Consider the following 22,404-nt stretch of genomic DNA (forward strand, 5'->3'; position numbering starts at 1 on the left):
ATTAGATTAGGAAATGAGACTCTTAAAGTAGTAAAGGAGTTTTGCTATTTGGGAACCAAAATAACTGATGATGGTCGAAGTAGAGAGGATATAAAATGTAGACTGGCAATGGCAAGGAAAGCGTTTCTGAAGAAGAGAAATTTGTTAAAATTGAGTATAGATTTAAGTGTGAGGAAGTCATTTCTGAAAGTATTTGTATGGAGTGTAGCCATGTATGCCCGCATCTCGTGGTCGTGCGGTAGCGTTCTCGCTTCCCACGCCCGGGTTCCCGGGTTCGATTCCCGGCGGGGTCAGGGATTTTCTCTGCCTCGTGATGGCTGGGTGTTGTGTGCTGTCCTTAGGTTAGTTAGGTTTAAGTAGTTGTAAGTTCTAGGGGACTTATGGCCAAAGCAGTTGAGTCCCATAGTGCTCAGAGCCATTTGAACCATTTGTAGCCATGTATGGAAGTGAAACATGGACGATAAATAGTTTGGACAAGAAGAGAAAAGAAGCTTCCGAAATGTGGTGCTACAGAAGAATGCTGAAGATTAGATGGGTAGATCACATAACTAATGAGGAAGTATTGAATAGGATTGGGGAGAAGAGAAGTTTGTGGCACAACTTGACCAGAAGAAGGGATCGGTTGGTAGGACATGTTCTGAGGCATCAAGGGATCACCAATTTAGTATTGGAGGGCAGCGTGGAGGGTAAAAATCGTAGAGGGAGACCAAGAGATGAATACACTAAGCAGATTCAGAAGGATGTAGGCTGCAGTAGGTACTGGGAGATGATGAAGCTTGCACAGGATAGAGTAGTATGGAGAGCTGCATCAAACCAGTCTCAGGACTGAAGACCACAACAACAACAACAACAACAACATTCCCCTATAGTAATATCTTCTTGTTACTTTGGTTCCTCTTTGTCTTAAGTTGTCCGAAAACTTAAAACCTCATTCACCAGGCACTTTTGGCTTTTGTTGACAAGATACAGGTAGTTATATTGAAGTCATTACAAGTAGACAATACTTTTCAATCCTTTCATTTCCATGGAATGAATGACAGTTTTGCTTAAGAATGGCATATTTGAGACATTACTGTCAGCACTTTTTTCCCTTGTTTCACATTCTCATCACATCTGCTTCTCCTTTCATGTTACCAGAAGCTGGGATAGAAATTGCACTGCACTCATTCACTTGTTTAATTTTCTTCACGGCTTTTGAATCCTATTTTTGGGTCATAATGGAAGGTTTCCTTGTATGTCTTCCTTTTCTGATTTGAAACTGTATGTTATTTGCATCATATGGAATTTCCTTGTGGATGTTCACTTTTGTGTAATTTGTGTTATGCTATCTTTGCATTTGTCTTATTATGTGCTAGAGGTGTTGCAACAAAAACATTCATAAGAAAAAGTGTATTCAAGTAAATAATGTTAAAATGAATGTTTTCTATTCATAATGTTATCAGCATCTGGCGATTAAAAAAAAAAAGCAAATCTTTTCCAGTGAATGAGTTTTTTTAGTTAGCAGTTCACTTAAGGTAGAAAAATAAAAATAGCTGCAATAGCCAGTGAAGCGGAGAGCAGACATGAAATTCAAAAGGAAGAGGATGGATCATATTGCAGAAGTCAAGTAATGGAATGAGTTAGTCATTTTAGCTGCTCTCACTAGAACAGAAGCGACCAGACACATTTCATGGAAGTAGTCTTTATATGTAGGATGTATCAAAATGAGTAGCAGAGGAGCAATTAGAAGTTTCCACACAAGGGCAGGAACAGGTAAATGGTAGCATCTAAAACACACATCAAAGACAGCAAATAATAGTGTGAACCAGAGTTCTTTCATTATGTGCCTCTGAAAGAGGGTAAACTATGGAAGCAGAAAAACGAACAGGATTCAAAACAAAAGGACAACAACAGAAGAGCAAAAGTTAACTACTATCTGTCTCTCTCTCTCTCTCTCTCTCTCTCTCTCTCTCTCTCTCTCTTAGTCTGCAATCCTGAGACATTTACATGCTCCCACATTATTTCTTTATCATTTCCTTTCCTTTCCTCCTCTCCTAAATGAGCTTCACAAAATGGCACTGTTGGTTTCAAAGGCTCAGTATTTTACTGTCTTCTTATGCAATCCTTGTACTGCTGCTCTTACAATAAATGAACCTCAGTATCTTTTTGTCTAATGAAATGTTCTTGTACTTTTGTCCACATGATTTCACAAAATGTGTATGGCATCTTGAAAAGTCTGTCTTTTCTCATCTCTTAGCAAAAGACCAGTATGACCCCCTAACACTAATATGTCAAACAATAAAAGGAAAGTGCTATTACAGAATGTTGTAATCAGAGAAAGAAATGTGAGTAAAGGAAACAGGAAATCTGCAAACATTTCATTTCAAGAATGAGATTTTCACTCTGCAGCGGAGTGTGCGCTGATATGAAACTTCCTAGCAGATTAAAACTGTGTGCAGGACCGAGACTCGAACATGCGACCTTTGCCTTTTGCGGGCAAGTGCTCTACCATCTGAGCTACCCATGCATGACTCAGGCCCCGTCCTCACAGTTCTGCCAGTACCTCATCTCCTACCTTCCAAACTTCACAGAAGCTCTCCTGCAAACCTTGCAGAACTAGCACACCTGTGAGAAAGGATATTGCGAAGACATGGTTTAGCCACAGCCTGGGGGAAGGTAGGAGACGAGGTACTGGCAGAACTAAAGCTATGAGGGCAAGGTGTGAGCCGTGCATGGGTAGCTCAGATGGTAGAGCACTTGCCCGTGAAAGGCAAAGGTCCCGTGTTCGAGTCTCGGTCTAGCACACTGTTTTAATCTGCCAGGAAGTTTTATTTCATTTCAGATCAAACAGTCCTCGGGTGTATTGCCCACCTACAGTATTGAACAGACACAATATTTCAGCGATCAGACATGTCGCCACTATCAAGTGTGCTGACGAACTGAGCTCCTGAGCATCGCCGTGTGTGCTGACATGCATCGTCAATTGCAGACTGTGGGGTTTTATCTTTCTCTGAGGACAACATACATTGCAGCAAAAATGCATTAAATGGATTGTTATGCAAAAAACTATAAATTTTTTTTGGAAAAGCTGTGTTTCATGGCCAGATTAAAGAATGTAAATACAATATAAATGTTTATAGATTTCTTGTACAAAATACACATGTTAAAATGATAGTTTGCAAATGTTTCACTGTTCTAGTTTCAGCTAGATGGTCTTCAAAACAAACAAAACCTTTTGTAGTACAAAAACACCTGAGCTTTCCAATGAAAATGGAGACAATATTTATTAATAGTAGAGCAAAGTACACGCAAATTTGATGTACAATTTTTTGGATAGCATGTTTACATACCAATAACTTTCAGAATATTAACACATAAATGCTGAAGTTTACTAGAACTGATAACAAGTGTAACTTTTCTGCATAACTTCTGAAGGGCAATTAATATTATTTATTTATTTATTTATTTATTTATTTCTCTCTCTTTATTCATCGAAGGATCATCCCCAAATGATGCAGTAATTGTCATTATAACATAACATGAATCAATAAGTCAAAACTTAACAATGGAAACTCCAGGTAGGAAAATCAACAATGTAGGAAAAGACAGATTTCTACTTACCGTAAAGAAAACACCTTACATAGCAGACATGCACAATTAAAAGACATTTCCATAAAGCTTTCAGTCACAGCCTTTGTAAGTGAGGCTGTGGCCGAAAGCTTTATGTAGCATCTTTTAATTGTGCCTGTCTGCAACTTAACACATCTTCTTTATAGGAAGTAGCAGTCTGTCTTTTCCTACATTGTTGATACTCTTAGCTCAAAATATAGATATACACCGAAACATAAGTATGCTTCATAAGGACAGGGCAGCTGTTTTGCTGTGGCCTTGAAAAGTAACCATTTTGGCACTTGTCTGAAGTGATTATAGAAAACCTACCTCACGATGGCCAGCATAGCTGGCCTGCACATATTCTACAAGGAACACTAGTGCAAAATTGTACTGCTATTGGAGATGGTCAGGTAGGGCTCACTAGTCCACTTGGTGTGGAGTGACCTATAGTTTATTTATTTATTTGCATTTTCAACAACTTGCTCTGATATGGAAAGTGCCAGTAGTGAGCACAGGGAAAAGGTCAACTCAAGTTTATCGACTCTTGGCCATTCTCCTCTACAATGTCAGAAAGTCTCAAAATTGGAGTCACAAGAGTATATAAAGTGAAACATTTTGTCAATTATGAAGTGAAATTTGTAGACAGATTATAGTCTCTATAGGGTTTAGGCCCAATAAATTTCTAAAGCTTCCGCTAGAAATTAAAATTGTGAAGAAGGCACAAACTACATATACTTTCATTTACTGACATCTTTCATTTAGCAGACATGAGCATTTTCATAAATTACTAGCCAAGGGCCGCATGTTAAATGTATCTAACTGTGTGTAGTGCTGCCATTGTACATAAAACATGTAATTACAGACCAATATCATTATCACTTTGCTGCAGAATTCTCGAACACATTCTTAGTTCAAACATAATAAACTTCCTTGAGACAGAAAAGCTTCTGTCAACAAATCACCATGGATTTAGAAAGCATTATTTGTGTGAAACTCAGCTTGTCCTTTTCTTGCATGATATCCTGTGAACCATGGGTGAAGGGCAACAGGCAGGTTCCACACTCCCAAATTTCCGGAAAACATTTGAAACAGTGCGCCACTGGAAACTTTTGACAAAAGAACATGTTTATGGACTAGGTTCTCAGATAAGTGACTGGCTCCATGACTTCTTAAGTAATCGAATTGAGTATGTTGTCCTCAACAGTGAGTGTTGATCAGAGACAATGGTACCATCAGGAGAAAGGGAAGTGTGATAGGACTGCTATTATACTCTCTTTATAGGTATAAATGATTAGACAGAAAGGGTGAGTAGCAATCTACAGCTGTGTGTTGATGATGGGAAGCTCTAATATTGAGCGACTGTAGGATTATGCAAGATGACTTAAACAAAATGACTGCTAACTTTAAATGCAGAAGACCGTTATTGTGACCCATTCTTGAGTACTGCTCAAGTGTTTGTGATCCCAACCAGGTTGGATGAAAGGAAGACTATGAAGCAATTAAGAAGCACACTTCCAGGTTTGTTACTGGCTAGGTTTGAGCAGCACGAAAGTGCTACAGAGATGCTTCATGAACTCCAATGGGAACCCCTGGAGGGAGGACAATATTCTTTTCATGAGGCACTACTGATGAAATTTAGAGAACCAGTATTGAGGCAGACTGCACAATGATTATACAGCTACCAGTGTACATTTCACATAAGGACCACGGAGATGAGATGAGAGAAATTAAGGCTCATATGGAGGATTATACATAAACGCTTTTCCCCTCACTCTATTTGCAAGTGAAACAGGAAAGGAAATGACTAGCAGTGCTATGTGGTACCCTCCTCCACGTACTGTGTGGTGGCTTGTGGGGTATGTATATAGAATATTTCTTTTATTGTCCTTCTGTTGTTCCAGCTCTGTTGGGCCTGATTACAAAGCCTGCATCATCAGCAAAGAGAACTATTTCTGCTTTATCAGTATAAATTGGAAAGTCATTTATGTACAGCAAGAACATTAGCAATACTTTTAGATTCATCATGTGTGCTGCATGATATAGCCAACATGGTCATTTGATTCCTATCAGTTAAATATCAAATGAATGCCTCACTCATTGTACCTTGAAAGCCACAGGGTCATTCCATATCAGTTCAACCAGGGGCTCCAGCTCATAGTCTAAGATTTGACTGAAATTCAGTACACTAATTCCATCATGTGTGGAACACTCGTGTACAAAGTATTAGTTTCCCCTACCAATTAGTTTCAGAATTATGACTTGTGAAATAAGGTGGTGTGACCCGGAAATTGCAACCCGCATCTGGCAATCTATCTTCAGACCCAACTTCAGGTCTTAATAACTTTGGAACTATTCCACACAGTCCACTGAAATTTTTACAATCCAGTAACATCCATTTAGAGAACACACTCCATGAATCAAAACACCAACAACATATTTCTGATGGAAAACAAAAAATTCCAAAATATGATTTAAAAAAATGTAATATGTTAAAAGGTACATATTGTAGGTGCCCTCTATGCTAAATATAATTCACCCAAAAAGGATATAAATTTTTTTTGTGGTAAGCTTAATGTGGCCTAAACACACTTGGAACTCATCATGCCCATATCAGTCACAAAAACTGAGTTACATGCACACGAAAATATAAAAATTTGAAAAATTACCTGAAAAACATGGATTTTCGAAGTGTGATAGCACAAATCGGACAAGTGGCATCCAAGCCAAATTTCACACACTGCATAATTAGACCATAATGATATATATCTCAAAATTTCAGCATGTTATTGCAAGACATTTGTGTAGAATGGAAGTTGACAGATGTATTTGGTGATGTGGTCATTGTTACACAACACAATTTTGTAAAAACATATCGTAAACTGTTCTGCCTCTTCTTATCCTCTTCCACAACTGTTTAATCTCTAAGCAACAACATATAGACAGATTAACACACCCTATAATTAATGTTTACTGCACCTTAACTGCTAAAAACCAGTCAATTGTGCTTCGAACAGTTCTCCCACACTTTAGCTACTGTACTCTGTACATTGAGTGGCAAATTGTACTGTCTTCCCGACACTGTGGTAGGAACTGGAACTGTCATAAGAATATGTTCAAAAGGAATCCAACACCTGTCTGTCAAACATGGCCAATGAAATGATCTTGCTGATCCTGATGGTGCCATGAAGTTCACAAGTACATCGCCTTCTGCTTCACAGCACTCTGCAACACATCCTAAGTACCACTTGTCATCATAAACAGCAATAACATAGCAACCTGGTTGTATGTTGCTGCTTTTGCTTCTGAATCCTGAGTCAGACACACTATGAAGACACATGTGCATGAACCTATAGTTATAACTGGACAGTCTGCTCATCTGCACATTGTCAGAGTCCGCTGGATGGGCCCTTGTGCCTGCAATAGTTTTTACGTGTTCTAGTCTGCTTTTTAGCAACTCTTCGACTGATTTCACCTCATCTTCCGAAACATAGAGTAATTGTATGCCAGAGATATTTTTCTGTACCCAGGTAAATAATTGAAGAGGTGTTAGAATGTGACCTTCTTTAGGGTGCTGCAGACTAGCTTGTGATGCCATGCACTTAATGGCAGCTCCAATACCATCACATACATTTTTACCATGACTTGTTGCGAAAAAAATTCCATTCTGTGTGAATCTGAAAATCATGGTAATGCATGCATAAATTTTTGAGATTTTTACAGTTTTTGTACTGTCTGGCTGCCCCATCACTGAAGTATTTCGCAAAATGTATGTGAGGCAGCTTGTTTTTCACATATGCCATGACAGTGCGAATGTGGGCATGAACTGCAATGGCATCATGAATTAAACAGTAACTAAAAACGCATAGGTTCATGACAGACACATCACCTGATTCACCTCTATAGTAAATTGCAAATGGCTGGAGAGTTGCTTGTCTGTTGTCCCAATGATATCCTTGGATGGCATCTTGAACTACAAATGCATAATTTTCAGAAAAGTCTAGTATTACTATATTTCATCTTGTTTCAAATTATCCTTACAAAACTGGAGATAAGCCGACTGTGCTGTTGTTGTGTGTGGTCAGTTTGTCCGTTTTCTGACAACACATTTCAACAAAATCTTCCACTGTACTTTGCTTTGTTTCAAGACTTGTGTGATCCATGTGTGTCCATTGTTTATAAGAAACAAGTTCATCATCATCCATAAGGAGTTCGCCATACAGTTTGTTATTCATGTGTTCTGCTAGATTTTCCATACCAGGACACTTTTCACACCTGTGTATCTTGCACTGGTAGGAACTGATGTCACACACTAGTAGCTTCATTGCATCTTTATAATCCAGACCAGAATCCTTTAGAGCAGCAAACATCAGCTTAGCATTTTGATGGGTCTCACATACACAAACATTGTGTGTGCACCTTGCAGCTACAGGCACAACCCATTTTGGCCGAAGATTGAAAAAAGATGATAAACCTACTTTGGTATTGGGATACTTTCCCTTGAATTCTACATATAGTTCTGATATGTTGTATAGCAACAGTCTCTTTTGCATCTGTACACGTACATTTCCCATTTTTACTGTTACATAGTCTTTTTTTCCAGGCATTATTCAGCTGTAGTCATTATTTTCATAAAACTCCGACACCAGCACCTTTATCTCTGAACTTAATTGCTTACCCTGAGCCTGCTGAAGTTGTAGAAGCACTCCTTGGGTTGCATTTATTTTCCTAGCTTGCTTTACCATATATGTAGAAACACTGAATTCCATTGCAGTGTAGTCAATAGACCAGCTGGAAGGTGCAAGGGTAAGAATAGGTACTTTTTTTCTGGAATGTGGATATGGCACATTTTTCTTTCAAATCATGCACAATTTTGTCCAAATCAGCGCATTTCTGGCATGATTTCTGATCCTTTGGAGCAGATAGTTCTTCCTCTTCCACCATTAGTGTGTCAGCTATTTTGTGTTTTAATTCCATTTGAGCTTCTTGTAGTTTTCTTCTACTGTAGCTGGGCCTGTCTCTCTTCCCAACTTTGTGTGTCTTCATGGGAGACAAACCAAGAGCAGCCACTGAAGTATTTAATTGCTCATCCACTGAGGTTGTAGGTGGCTGATACTCTTCATCACTGTCACGTAAATTATCAGAATATTTTTCATTTTTTAGCAGTGTAACACACCTGGAACATAACTTTTGTCCTGGTTTCATGTTAAGTCCCGTGCACTGATTCAATTTCAACACTGATTTTATATCACTTTCTCTGAGGCTACACTTCACTGTCTTCTTATGATTCCGAAGTTGATCAAAACAACTTCTTTGTAAGAAAGAATACTTAACCAGAAACACTTTCATATGATGAAAACAAACACTAAAGTTTCCTGGAACTGTACTTCTTGTGCCCACAGGGTGTATCCTGGATCTCCATAGCAACAAATCTTGGTCCAATTCATCCAGATCACACAGTACAAAGCGAATGTCACATTTTGTTCCATGTGTTGTTTTATGACATTCAGATGCTTGTGCTCCACCAATACTGCAACTTGTTTGAACAAAAGCACCACTAGTACACACTTCTGCCTGCATACTGACTTTCCACAACAGTACTGACCAGTCTGAACTAGAATCTTAAAAATATGAGTAACCTGTAATTGTTGCTTGTTTCCTTTGTTGTTCCTGCCTAACAATGATTCATTCTATCCCTGAAAACTACCATTGTTAAACTTTCTGTTGCCTAATGGTTCCCAACAATTGCTGCAGCTTTATCTGAAACAAGCTGTCTGCATCATCACAATTACTTGCTAAATTGTGTTAAAAGAAATGTAACCAAATACATCTCTTTCAATTTTTATTGTACACAAATGCCTTGCAATAACAAGTTGAAATTTTGCCACATATTATATTATGGTCTAGTTATGCAGTGTTTGAAATTTGGCTTGGATATCACTTGTCCCTTTTGTGCTACCACACTTAGGTGATTTTTCAAATTTTTGTATTTTTGTGTGCATGTAACACTGTTTGTGTGACTGATATTGGCAAGATGAGCTCTGTGTGTGTTTAGGCCACATTAAGCTTACCACAAAAAAATTATACCCTTTTTGAGTGAATTATATTTGGCATAGAGGGCACCTGCAATATGTACCTTTTAACGTATTACATTTTTAATCACATTTTGGAATTTTTTACTTTTCCTCAGAAATATGTTGTTGGTGTTTTGATTAATAGAGTGTGTTCTCTAAGTGGATGTTACTGGGTTGTAAAAATTTCACTGGACTGTGTGGAATAATTCCAAAGTTATTAAAACCTGAAGTTGGGTCTGAAGATAGATTGCCAGATGCGGGTTGCAATTTCCGGGTCACCCCACTTTCTTTCACAAGCCATAATTCTGGAACTAATTGGCAGCGGAAGTTAAAATTTTGTACATGAGTGTTCCACACTTGGTATCATTGGTGTGCAAAATTTCAGTCAAATCTGAGACTATCAGCTGGAACATTTTCTCAAATTGGTTGAATTTACACGGAATGGCCCCATATACCTTCAGGCTCCTCCAACATAATGTGCAACAAAATGGCTTAGACAGACCACAAAAAGAGGTGAAATCTTTTCATATTGTCGTGCATGATCAGTGAAATAGTAGATGGCATGTTCAGCAGAGGAGGCCTTATGCAATCCAAAATGTGACAGAGTCAGAATCTTAAATTTTGGGATGTAGACGTACTCAGTCATTGTTACATACATCACCTTTTCAAATATTTTATAGATGGTAGTCAATAGCAAAATGTCTTGATAGTTATTAATATCTGTCTTACTTCATTTGAAGGAAAATAAGCATACTTTAGTTTGCCTGTATAGGTACCTTGTGAAAGTGATGAATTAAACATATGACCAAGTATAGTAGCTAAATCAGAAGAATATAATTTTTAATATTCTTCTGGGAATGATAAATTTTGTTAAATATTTTCCTGAATTCCCTGGAAGAAGTTATGAGTGATCTTGAACTGACTGAATGCATGGGGTACATGTATTGGATTGACCTTTCTTTTCTGAGTTGACTATACGAACTTTCCCATTTGCTTAGAGAGTGACTGTTAGCAGGAGTGGCCATACCTGTGGCAGGGGGGTGGGGGTGGGGTTGAGAGCGGTGGCCCATCCATAGTTCTCGAGTAAAGAAAAACCTGCAGTGAAGATGGCTGCGTTCCTTTCAAGAAAATGATTATGCTAAAGAACTTGCCCCCTTTCTATCAGCAATTTATCGTAGATCGCTGGAAGAACGTAAAGTACCTAGCGACTGGAAGAAAGCGCAGGTCGTTCCCATTTTCAAGAAGGGTCATAAATCAGATGCGAATAATTATAGGCCTATTTCGCTTACGTCAATCTGTTGTAGAATAATGGAACATGTTTTGTGTTCTCGTATTATGACGTTCTTAGATAATACAAATCTCCTTCATCATAACCAACATGGATTCCGCAAACAGAGATCATGTGAAACTCAGCTCGCCCTATTTGCCCAAGAAATTCACAGTGCCGTAGACACTGGCGAGCAGATTGATGCCGTATTCCTGGACTTCAGGAAGGCATTTGATACGGTTCCGCACTTACGTTTCGTGAAAAAAATACGAGCTTACGGAATATCGGACCAGGTTTGTGATTGGATTCAGGATTTCCTAGAAGAAAGAACACAACATGTCATTCTTAACGGTTCAAAATCTGCAGATGTAGAGGTAATTTCGGGAGTATCGCAGGGAAGCGTGATAGGACCTTTATTGTTTACAATATACATAAATGACTTAGTTGACAACATCGGTAGCTCCGTGAGGCTATTTGCAGATGACACGGTTGTCTACAAGAAAGTAGCAACATCAGAAGACTCATACGTACTCCAGGAGGACCTGCAGAGGATTAATGCATGGTGCGACAGCTGGCAGCTTTCCCTAAACGTAGATAAATGTAATATAATGCGCATACATAGGGGCAGAAATCCATTCCAGTACGATTATGCCATAGGTGGTAAATCATTGGAAGCGGTAACGACCGTAAAATACTTAGGAGTTACTATCCGGAGCGATCTGAAGTGGAATGATCACATAAAACAAATAGTGGGAAAAGCAGGCGCCAGGTTGAGATTCATAGGAAGAATTCTAAGAAAATGTGACTCATCGACGAAAGAAGTAGCTTACAAAACGCTTGTTCGTCCGATTCTTGAGTATTGCTCATCAGTATGGGACCCTTACCAGGTTGGATTAATAGAAGAGATAGACATGATCCAGCGAAAAGCAGCGCGATTCGTCATGGGGACATTTAGTCAGCGCGAGAGCGTTACGGAGATGCTGAACAAGCTCCAGTGGCGGACACTTCAAGAAAGGCGTTACGCAATACGGAGAGGTTTATTATCGAAATTACGAGAGAGCACATTCCGGGAAGAGATGGGTAACATATTACTACCGCCCACATATATCTCGCGTAATGATCACAACGAAAAGATCCGAGAAATTAGAGCAAATACGGAGACTTACAAGCAGTCGTTCTTCCCACGCACAATTCGTGAATGGAACAGGGAAGGGGGGATCAGATAGTGGTACAATAAGTACCCTCCGCCACACACCGTAAGGTGGCTCGCGGAGTATAGATGTAGATGTAGATGATTTGAAAATCTGCATTATACAGGTTTTCAACATGGTCAGAGATGACAGTTTTTATGGCTACCTACAAGTCACCATTCATCTTCCAAAATATTAAAATACAGTATACCTAGAAGTCTAGCCTCTCCCCTTCTTCATAAGCTATAAAATGGGCGCTCTTGATTGTTAGACTTGTTTTAAGTTTAGGGTCATGGGCCATTTAATCATATCTTTAAATACAAGATCATCTTGTTCCCTGATGGGAGTTTCCTGTTTTCCTTTTAACTACACTTCATATTGTTTTTATTTTATTTTCAGAATTGTAAATCTCTGACATGACATGTTAATACTTTTTTTTATAGCACTTTTCAATAAAGATAAATATCTTATACAATTTGAAAGCAATTTGACTTCTGTGCTTATTATGACTATTTTGTACAGTTTTGACTTTCTGCTTCATGATAATGACTTTGCTACTCAAGGTTTCTACTACTTGTGCTATAATTCAGTTTCTATGGCAGAGATAAATTTAATTAGAAATGCATTAAATTTAGAATCCATTGCCACATATACTTCATTCGAGGTGATCCTTTGCGAGTTTCTTCTAAAGACGGACAGTAGTTTATAGCATTTTATAGGAGGCCTTAGATCGCCACTATATTTGTTACAGTCAGCAATCAGAAATTATTGTATACGATTGCACTGTGTACCGATGATGTTATACGTTAACATTAAGATTGTTGAATACCTTCTAAATTCCAAGTTTATATCTGATGCTACAGATTCCCAGGCTGTATTTTCGGTAGCAAATAACCTCAACGTCTGGCAAATTGGATGTCGTTTCCAGTTGTCTTTCCACCACGTCCATATAACACATGCTGTTGCTATAGGTAGCAGTACTGAAGCAATTACAAAAATGTTCCACAAGTATCCTCCTTCAAAGAACAACATATGCAGGTCTTCAGTGATAAACAGACATAAACCCACCACATAACCTAAAAAAAATAGAAACATTTACTCAATGTCAAGTGAGATTTGGCAGTTGCAAATTGACAAATACCGCATACCTAACGGTAAAAGTGAGTGGGAGAGTATAGTTATAGATGAACGTCGAATATGGTATAAAACAAAATTTTCAAACTCGCTACCGAGCCAGCTACTGAAAAGCTCTTCGACAGTTAGTCCTGCATAAACGAACGCACTCGTTGGATAAATAAAACAGATGGACACAGCAATATAGAAGAGCGTGAACAAATGAAGTGCCATAACAATAAACTATATACAATTATATACAAAACATACATCAGAGATGTTATGCTACGTTGAACGAAAACATAAATATCTACTCTGTTTGTAGTCGTACTGGCACAAGATCTCTGAAGAGCATATTGTATTCATCTGAATATGTTTACATTTTATCTTTGGTACTGAAGACTATGGGGACATGTACTTTCTTGCTCCCGTAGTTTTACGTGTACTATCAATATTCTTTGTAACGCATGGAACAGAACAAACAATGTGCAGTTTGCGTCAGTCTAGTAATGACTAATGGGTATTGATTTTTAGTTTTTTGTAATGTATATGTAGAAGGGGAAGATGCAAAACTAGCGTGTAGATGTCTACTTTGTCTCTGATTATCTTTGACAAGTTTGTATTTGAGAATCAGTGTATATATGATCAAGATGGCGGTAAGGTTCGGTTTGATGATATGGTGGGTGGCACACAGTGACTAAATTAATGTTGTTTGGAGTAAAAAATGTGTAAAATGTATACGTTTGTGTTATCCGCAAGAAATAATTACACACTGAAATTTATGACAGCGGATTTACTGCCTTAATTTGATCTTACCGCTTTTGTCATGTTACGGGATGTTTAAGAAGATACTCGTATGGCAAATGCTAGGCCTTTAGCGTCAGATATGAATGATCCAGAGCTACAGGCTCATGAGTACGTACGTCGGAAAGACTGGTTTAATGCTAAGGAACTTTTTGATCAACTTTTGCTTTCAGCGCTGAACAAAGGCACTCCAAAAGAAAAAGTTGTATCGTTTCTTCTAGCACGCTCCGAATGTTGTGTGGAACTCGGGTTGCATGAATTAACTGTTTCAGACTGCCGACATATAATCAAACTCACGTCTGATACCGATACTGTAAATCACAATGGAGCAAGAGCGAGACGTCGCTTGGTACATGCATTGTTTTCCTTGCATAAATTTTCTGAAGCCGAAACAGCAGCAAGAGAATGGGTAGATTCAAGTACTGGAGGACCAAGCCTTCAAGAAGCAGCGAAAGTCTTGGAACGCATTCGGATTGTGCTTCAGATGGTGAAGGGCCAGAAAACAAATAATCACAAACATGTACCGCCTCAACAAAGATTGGAACCAGAGTCCTGTGTAGAAACAAAAATTGAAAATTGGCCTGGTTTGGATGTGGTTGATCGACAACGAAGAAGCAGGAAACATCCCGTAGAACTTTTAGCTGAATCGAGTGAACAGCATCCTGTTGTACAAGATGGTTTGGTACCTGCATTTACTTTGGAACCTTTAAGGGGAAAGCAAACAGTGGAAGTTTTGCCTACAGAATGTGCCAGATCATCAACTCAGTCTCAACAAATTAATAAAGGTATGTATAGATTTATGTTTTTATTATGAGCAGAAAATATATTTCTCTTGATTTAATCTTGTTCTCTTGACTGAATCCTTTTTACAGGTAACAAATCCTATTTGCATTAGAGATTATTGTTCAAATGTAACTGATTTAATACACATTTTTAAAGGGAGTTGAGGTAGTCTCATAGGCTTAAAAATAGTGCTTGCATGGCAAATGAAGGCTGTTAGCAGCATCACAGGACTTTTAACTCTGTGAATCGTATGGAGATCATTTCAAACAACTAAATATAATGATAGTACCTAGCCTGTATATCTACTTCTTTGTTAAAGAAAACCTAAGTAAATTTGACCAAAGGTGGGTAATTCATGACCACAACAAAAGAAATGGACATACAATTTTCCATACACTGGGCTGCCAAAGAATCATAAAAGCTACAAATGTCATAGCTCTCTCTACTTCAGCAAATTACCTGAAAATGCCTACCAGTGCAAGTAAATAAATTTGAAACTAGTGTTGTGAAATGACGTAAAGTTAAAGAATTTTATTATGTTGCTCAGGAGTCATTTGAGTGTGTGGCAAATGAGCTACATTTAGTATGAGAATGAACACTAAACAAGCAACAGACTTTATTTAACACACACAAACATATATATTTCAAGCTTTGTAACTATTTTATTAACAACCAATGTTGATTATCAATTTACCTGTTTAATTCTTGGTTCCATTGGTCGTTCATTTGGTTATGTAGTGCAGTTAATTTTTAATTGCCCTATTATGGAATTATGTATTGTTATTGTGATTTACTTAGTTATATGGCGCATAACATTGTGTTTTTTGTTATACTTAGTTTTTTGGAAGATTTTTAGGCCCTGTAAGTGCTGAGGACTGAGGCAGCTGGTACCCTACTTTTCAGTCAGAATCTTAGAAAAAGGAGCATATTCACCCTTTTTGTACTCCAATAGGAACATTTGTCTGCTCGTTTTCTTCTTTTCGCTGCTACAGTAGGACGTGTCACTTATATGAAAAAAACTTTAAGTTTAGATAGTTTACGCATGTGAAATCAGAATAATGAAAACTAGTTTTACACCTCTGACTGGATTTTATGTGCACATACATTTTTTGTGTGCTTTAGTCATGCACCATGGGGTTCCCAAAATACTTTTCATGATAAGGAGACATTTTACAGAATATTTCTCCATGTGCATCACATGTTTTCAATGTATACTGCATTTTATGTTCATATTTTATGTGTATGAGGAGGGTAACATCGAACCTCTGTATCTCAGAAATGGATAAAGATATCAAGAAAATTTTCAAGACTGTTAGAGGTTGTGATCTTAAGAACATATTGTGAAAATTGCAGCCATGCAAAAATAACCAACCAATTGGCTCCATTTGCATAAACTGGAAGAAAAGTGTAATATTATAATTTTGGCCTTGTGCTGTAGGATGGTTAGAGTAAGACTATCCTTCTGTTGGGTATAAAAATGTTCCTTACCTCAAGGTCTGTCCAAAAAGCTTGAACCTTCCGTCCTATCACCAATAGAACCCAAGGTTTGAAGCTTGAAAAACTGTTCACTTTTATATGCGACTTTTTGGAACATATTGGTAGCATATGATGTCACATGCATACCGATTTTGACCGGAAAGTTTCATTGTCATATGAAGATTGTTTAGGCCTACTGAAAGAATGGCAAGGGTGAAAACATATAACTTTAAAGTTTTAGGATTGTGCTTTCAATTTGCTTACGTATTTAGGGCTGAGAGGAACATTTGATATCTGTTGTCAAGTTTGACCAGTGATGTAATGTTAATGGCTGCTGTGACGTCACCTTTTGGTGCATATTTTTATATTCTGGTTATTAGTTGACTAAGCCCAGAAATACGAAGCCAAAAAATCCGTTGTGATAAGGTTTCTGATCTGTAGCTTAGCCAAAGATCTAGATTGAATTGGAAGGTGACAGTTTAGTTGTGAATGAACAAAGCCAACAGATGTTAAAGAAAAACCCTGGTTATGATGACAGTCTAATCTGTAGCTTAGTCCATTTGAGGGGGGAAAATGCTATTGATGTCACTTTGCAATTGTCATGTTGAAACTTCTTGGCAGATTAAAACTGTGTGCTGGGCCAAGACTTGACCTCGGGATGTTTGCCTTTCGTGGACAAGGGTTCTGTTGTCTGAGCTACCCAAGCATGACCTGTCCTCACAGCTGTACATCCACCAATACCTTATCTCCTACTTTCCAAACTTCACACAAGCTCTCCTCTGAAACTCGCAAGAGTAGAACTCCTGGAAGGAAGAGTATTGCGGAGAAATGGCTTAGCCACAGCCTGGGGAATGTTACCAGAAGGAAATTTTCGTTCTGCAGTGGAGTGTACACTGATATGAAACTTCTTGGCACATTAACTGGTGCTGGACGAAGTCACGAACTGAAGTTGGAAGGTAGGAGATGAGGTCTGTAGAGCACTTGCCAGCGAAAGGCAAAGGACCTGAGTTCGTGTCTCAATCTGGCACACAGTTTTAATTTGCCAGGAAGTTACATATCAATGCACACTTGGCTGCAGAGCAAAAATTTCATTTAGGAATTGTCATGTTGTTTACAACAATTGTCTCAGTTCTCACTTGTCAAAGCCAATAACTAGTATCGAATATTCTGACATTATGGAAGCATCCGATTCCACTTGTCTGCTGTGGCTCGTAATGTCATCAGTATGGTGGCAATGACTACTTCCATGGTATACAAGATGACAGTAACATCACTACATACACATGTCAACAAATGTGAACAAAATTTAAAATGACACAATAACATCTCAAAAAAAGGGGGGGGGGTAACTAATGGGACAAGCCAAATATACAACAATAAAAGAACCCAGCACCACACCAAAACAAATAATATATAAAAAAATTAATTCACAGCATTCTGCTACACCAACATTAAAAAAACCCAATCACCTACAGCTCTGAAAAGTGGACCCAAAACCCCAAAAACTCAAATACCCCCTATTCACTTCACCAATTAAAACACAAACGACCTACCATTAATATGCAACACACAAAACATCACGATTATCGTAAAATAAAACCAAACTAAAAATTACTTACCAAAAAAAGCCTCTGGTAATACCACCTACGTCGGCCACCACACACGAGTGTGTGCCCTCACACACACACACACACACACACAGTGCGTGGCCTGAGCTGCAGGGACTCTCATCAACATCATGTTATTGCCACAAATGTGAAACCTAACATACATGTGCAGAAACTCATCTCAGAACGTAATGATATACTCATGAACTTCACTGTTATATCTGTACCCAACAAAGGGGGAATTTAAAAAAAAAAAAAAAAAAAAAATAGACTTCTTTCCACACAACAAACACCAAACTAATCGGACCTAACAAAAATGTCAAACATACGAACAAGAAAATACCGTAATAACTCACTGAAAACACTTCCACAACCCATGTAATCAAATCAACTACCTAAATTCAAAACCACGTTACCATGATGACAAGAAAAACTCAAATGAACCCAATACCACAGTTAAACTCACTACATCCACATCCACCACCGGATGGCACCATCAAATAGAACAACATGATATCTGCAAAGACAACCAACTCAGAAACTCCACACTGTAGTGACTTCACACACCATTATGTCGTGGGTCAAAGGAGGCAGGTGGAATCGGACACTTCCAGTGACACTCCTCTTCATCCCATATTTCAGTTTGATGAACAGAGCACTTACAAGTTGTTGTCTATGTACAGTTTGATGTGAGAAAATCTGTAATGCAGCAATACCACCCATCTACTGTCAGCCATAACACCATCAAACTGGGGGAACAAACCACGTATAGAAACCTGGTTTGCATAAAATATGTGTAATAAAAATACAGATATTATCGTGTCATGTTTGTTATCGTTGTTAATTATCAACCAAACTGTTACATTTCAGACTAACCTAAGCCTTGAACTAAGCTACAACTAATCGATCCCCACTACTAAAACGTCTTATTCACATTTTCTGTCTTCAACTACTCGCAATCAGTTACCTTCCAACCAAACTAGACTATAGAGTATGCTACAGGTCAGTCCAAAACTGCAACCTATGCACCAAAAAACCAAAAGTTGTCATTGTTCAGTCCTATCTCCATTTGCACACACATGGACAATAATAATTAGAAAAATATTACCTTTAGAATACCTTTGTGTTTTGTGTATGACATACATGAACTAGATATTGTACAGATACTTTAATATGGTAATATTTAACATAGGGGTCTGAGCAGTGGTTGTCTAAAATACTGATGTAGGGTGGGCCTTTACTACTAAATTTATGGCACTGCCATTCTCATCAAGCAGTTGCACTAGGCATTACCGAATAGTTTGTGTTGTACATTGCCAATGCTTCCTTTCCTTGTTTTAAAATTGCTGAAGAGTCTACTATGCGTCCATCTCAGGATTTGGGTACTACTCCCGCTACGTGAAAAAGTATCTTCGATCACCAGCACCTTGTGTCAGTTCTGCTTGCACAGAAGCTTATGTGTAGGTTCCAAGGCATGTTGGGGGGGGGGGGGGGATGTTGAGCCCCTACACTGTTCCGTTCCTCGTGGTGGTCCAAGTTCGTGTTTGTGCTCACAGCTGTCATTTGTCTAGGTGTTGTGTGTTTAATATTGATGCAGTAGTCTACCTGTTTCATTATTTAAAAAGTTCTGACAAATGATATTTAAATACACAGATCCTTGTTAGCTAGTTTGGTCAAAATTATTCTATGTTTGTTGTTTCTTACACCTTTCAGCCCGTGGTTGAAATGGAACAAAATAAGGTGTGAATTTTAACCCCCACTCCCCTGTGTTGTGTGTGTGTGTGTGTGTGTGTGAATCAATCGCACAGTTGTTAATTGGGTTATTTGCATTAAAATAGAAAGAGTTCACTCGGGTAACTACCTGCCATTAAATTAAGTTACTGTGTCAAAATAAGTTACGAGATTTATGGGGGGTGGTTAAGTTCGCAGATCAGCACAGCTATATATAAAAATCATTTTAGAATACACAGAGATTATTTCATGACTGCTTATAATACTGAATCAAAGTCTTTATTAGTCACAGTACTCTAAGGAATTAAAATTGTTATTTAAGAAAAATACTGAAAGTATGAGTAAAGCATTTGGTGACATGTTAGGTGGTTGGAGCATATGAAGTTGCAGAAATAGTGACAACATTGTGTCCAGTGTGTATCATTGTGGCACTACACATGTCATAATCCAAACTAAAGTAGAATAACTCTCAAAAAATTTGTGAAGTATGCCATTTAACACTTTTTAAACCACATTTGACTGGCTTTGACATACACAGCCAAACTGTCATATTGTCACATAGAAGAAGGTGTAATTAGATGAATGACGAACACTGACTTCACTTAACAAAGGTTTATTCAATGCATGCACATACAAGAGCATAGAGCGAACTGCCTCTGGCCAGAACACATACAGTATATAAACAGCTACAGAACATTCCAGTACAATTTGTGGATACTTCTAGAATGTACTCGAAGCGAATATAAAAATTAAAATTGTACAGTTCAGTTGAGTTTTGAACTCACGACCATCCATGCAACAGTTTAGTATCATACACCACAGTGCTACTCAGCTTCTTCTGCGACATTGCTCCCTCCTTAAGAGAACAGTGTCTCGGTGTTACGTCCTCCTAGTCCGGGAACAAGTCATCGGTCCTTCATCCTCCGACTCCCGATGACCGATGTTTGTCCTGGCAGTGATCTTCTTAGAACTTCCGTTGCCGCTATGCTCTTTGTCACCTTTCCGCTTGTTGTCTGTCACTTGAGCTTCGAATTTACCCTGAGTTGCAGGATCCTTATAGGGCTTCATTCGAAGGACGTGGACTGTACCTGTGGGGGTCGAAATCTTCAACTTCATAAGTAACTGTCTTACAACCTTATAAGGTCGAAAATAGTGCCTGAGAAGCTTATCAGAGAGACCAGCCTTCCGAACAGAAGTGAAGATCCAGACGAGGTCACCAGGCTGGTAGACAACAGGACGGTGGCTTGCGTCATACGTTTGGTGATAATTCTCTTGAGCCTGCAGCGTGTGGAGTAGACCTAACTGCCAAGCTTCCTCAGCTTTGGTTAACACCTGGCCGATGTAGTCATCATCCATGTCATCAGGATGTAACGGAAACACAGTGTCCATCGTCGTCGTCGCCTCACACCCGTGCACTAGGAAAAATGGCGTAAATCCTTGTGTCTTGTTTGGCGGTGTTATAGGCAAACGTCACGAAAGGTAGCACCTCATCCCAGTTGCACATTGACAGCATGTCGGCCAAGGTCTTATTAAGGAGTTCAGTAAGCCCGCTAGTTTGCGGATGGTAGGCAGTTGTCATGTAATGAGTAATGTTGAACCGACGGTTTATCTCTGTCACAAGATTCGATTGAAAAACTTTCCATTGATCCGTAATTAATGACCTTGGTGTACCGTGTTTTAATACAATGTCTTCCACGATAAATTTGGCTACCTCAGATGCTTTAGCTGTTTTCATGGCTTTTGTAATGGCGTAACATGTCACATAATCAGTGCAAACAATAATCCATCTATTGCCACTAGCAGATGTTGGAAATCGTCCGAGGAGGTCAATCCCAACACGCTGCAAAGGCGGTCGGCTGGTGGAATTGGTATGAGTCGGCCAGGTGGTTTCTGAGGTTCTGCCTTTCTCCTCTGGCACTCTCGACAGTGCGACATATGGTGACTGACACTCCTAAATAAACCTGGCCAAAAAAATCTCTTGCGGATTCTATTGTATGTCTTAATAAATCCTAAATGTCTCGCATTAGGTGTATTACAGAATTTCTGTTGAACATCTAAGCGTATGTGTTTAGGAATTACTGGTAGCCATTTCTTTCTAAATGGATCAAAGTTTTTCTTGCAAAGTAAGCCATTAACTGCTGTAAAATTGTCCTTTCACATCCTCTGACCAATTTAAGGCAACCATAATTTGAGATATCTTGGCGTCCTCCTTCTGCTCAGCAGAGAGATCCTGGAATGCAGCGAGACAGTCACTATCTTCATCGAAGTCTTGATTATCTTGCACAGGGTTTCTTGAGAGGCAGTTGGCATCTTGGTGTTTTCTTCTACTTTTGTACACTATGGTAATGTCACACTCTTGAAGACGTAATGGCCACCTGGCGAGCCGTCCTTTTGGATCCTTAAGGCCTGTCAACCAACAAAGTGAATGACGGTCTGTAACAACTGTGAATTGCCTTCCATAGAGATACTTTTGAAATTTGCACATGGCCCAGATCACACTAAGACATTTTCTTTCTGTAGTTGAGTAGTTTCTCTTGACTTTTGTAAGTGTCCTAGAAGCATAGGCTATAACCTAGTCTTTTCCACTGGAACTTTGCACCAGAACAGCATACCCACTGGCATCTGTGTGCAGTTCTGTAGGTGCTCTCTCATCATACAGATCAAGTACAGGGTCAGTCGTCAGAGCTTTTCGCAGCACATTGAAATAATCTTGTTGAGCACCACCCCAGATAAATTTAGCATCAGCTTTTAACAACTCTTGGAGTGGCCTG

General features: G+C 38.7%; 2 protein-coding genes across 2 annotated transcripts in view; one reads left to right on the forward strand and one right to left on the reverse strand.

Annotated features, from left to right (window-relative positions):
• LOC124605766 (E3 ubiquitin-protein ligase TM129) overlaps positions 1 to 13,496 on the reverse strand; it is a 57,832-nt gene extending 44,336 nt beyond the window's left edge. The window contains exons 1-2 of the mRNA XM_047137651.1: positions 13,268 to 13,496; positions 12,949 to 13,195 (exon numbers count right to left, since the gene is read on the reverse strand). Of these exons, the coding sequence (XP_046993607.1) occupies positions 12,949 to 13,195; positions 13,268 to 13,466 (446 nt within the window). The 5' untranslated portion in view covers positions 13,467 to 13,496. The remainder of the gene's footprint in view (positions 1 to 12,948; positions 13,196 to 13,267) is intronic.
• Positions 13,497 to 14,037: 541 nt separating this feature from the next.
• The window catches only part of LOC124605713 (probable helicase with zinc finger domain), a 150,562-nt gene continuing 142,195 nt past the window's right edge, over positions 14,038 to 22,404 (forward strand). Inside the window, exon 1 of the mRNA XM_047137586.1 lies at positions 14,038 to 14,821. Within this exon, the coding sequence (XP_046993542.1) occupies positions 14,089 to 14,821 (733 nt within the window). The 5' untranslated portion in view covers positions 14,038 to 14,088. The remainder of the gene's footprint in view (positions 14,822 to 22,404) is intronic.

This window comes from Schistocerca americana, chromosome 3 (assembly GCF_021461395.2).
Source record: "Schistocerca americana isolate TAMUIC-IGC-003095 chromosome 3, iqSchAmer2.1, whole genome shotgun sequence".
NCBI classification, from domain to species: domain Eukaryota; kingdom Metazoa; phylum Arthropoda; class Insecta; order Orthoptera; family Acrididae; genus Schistocerca; species Schistocerca americana.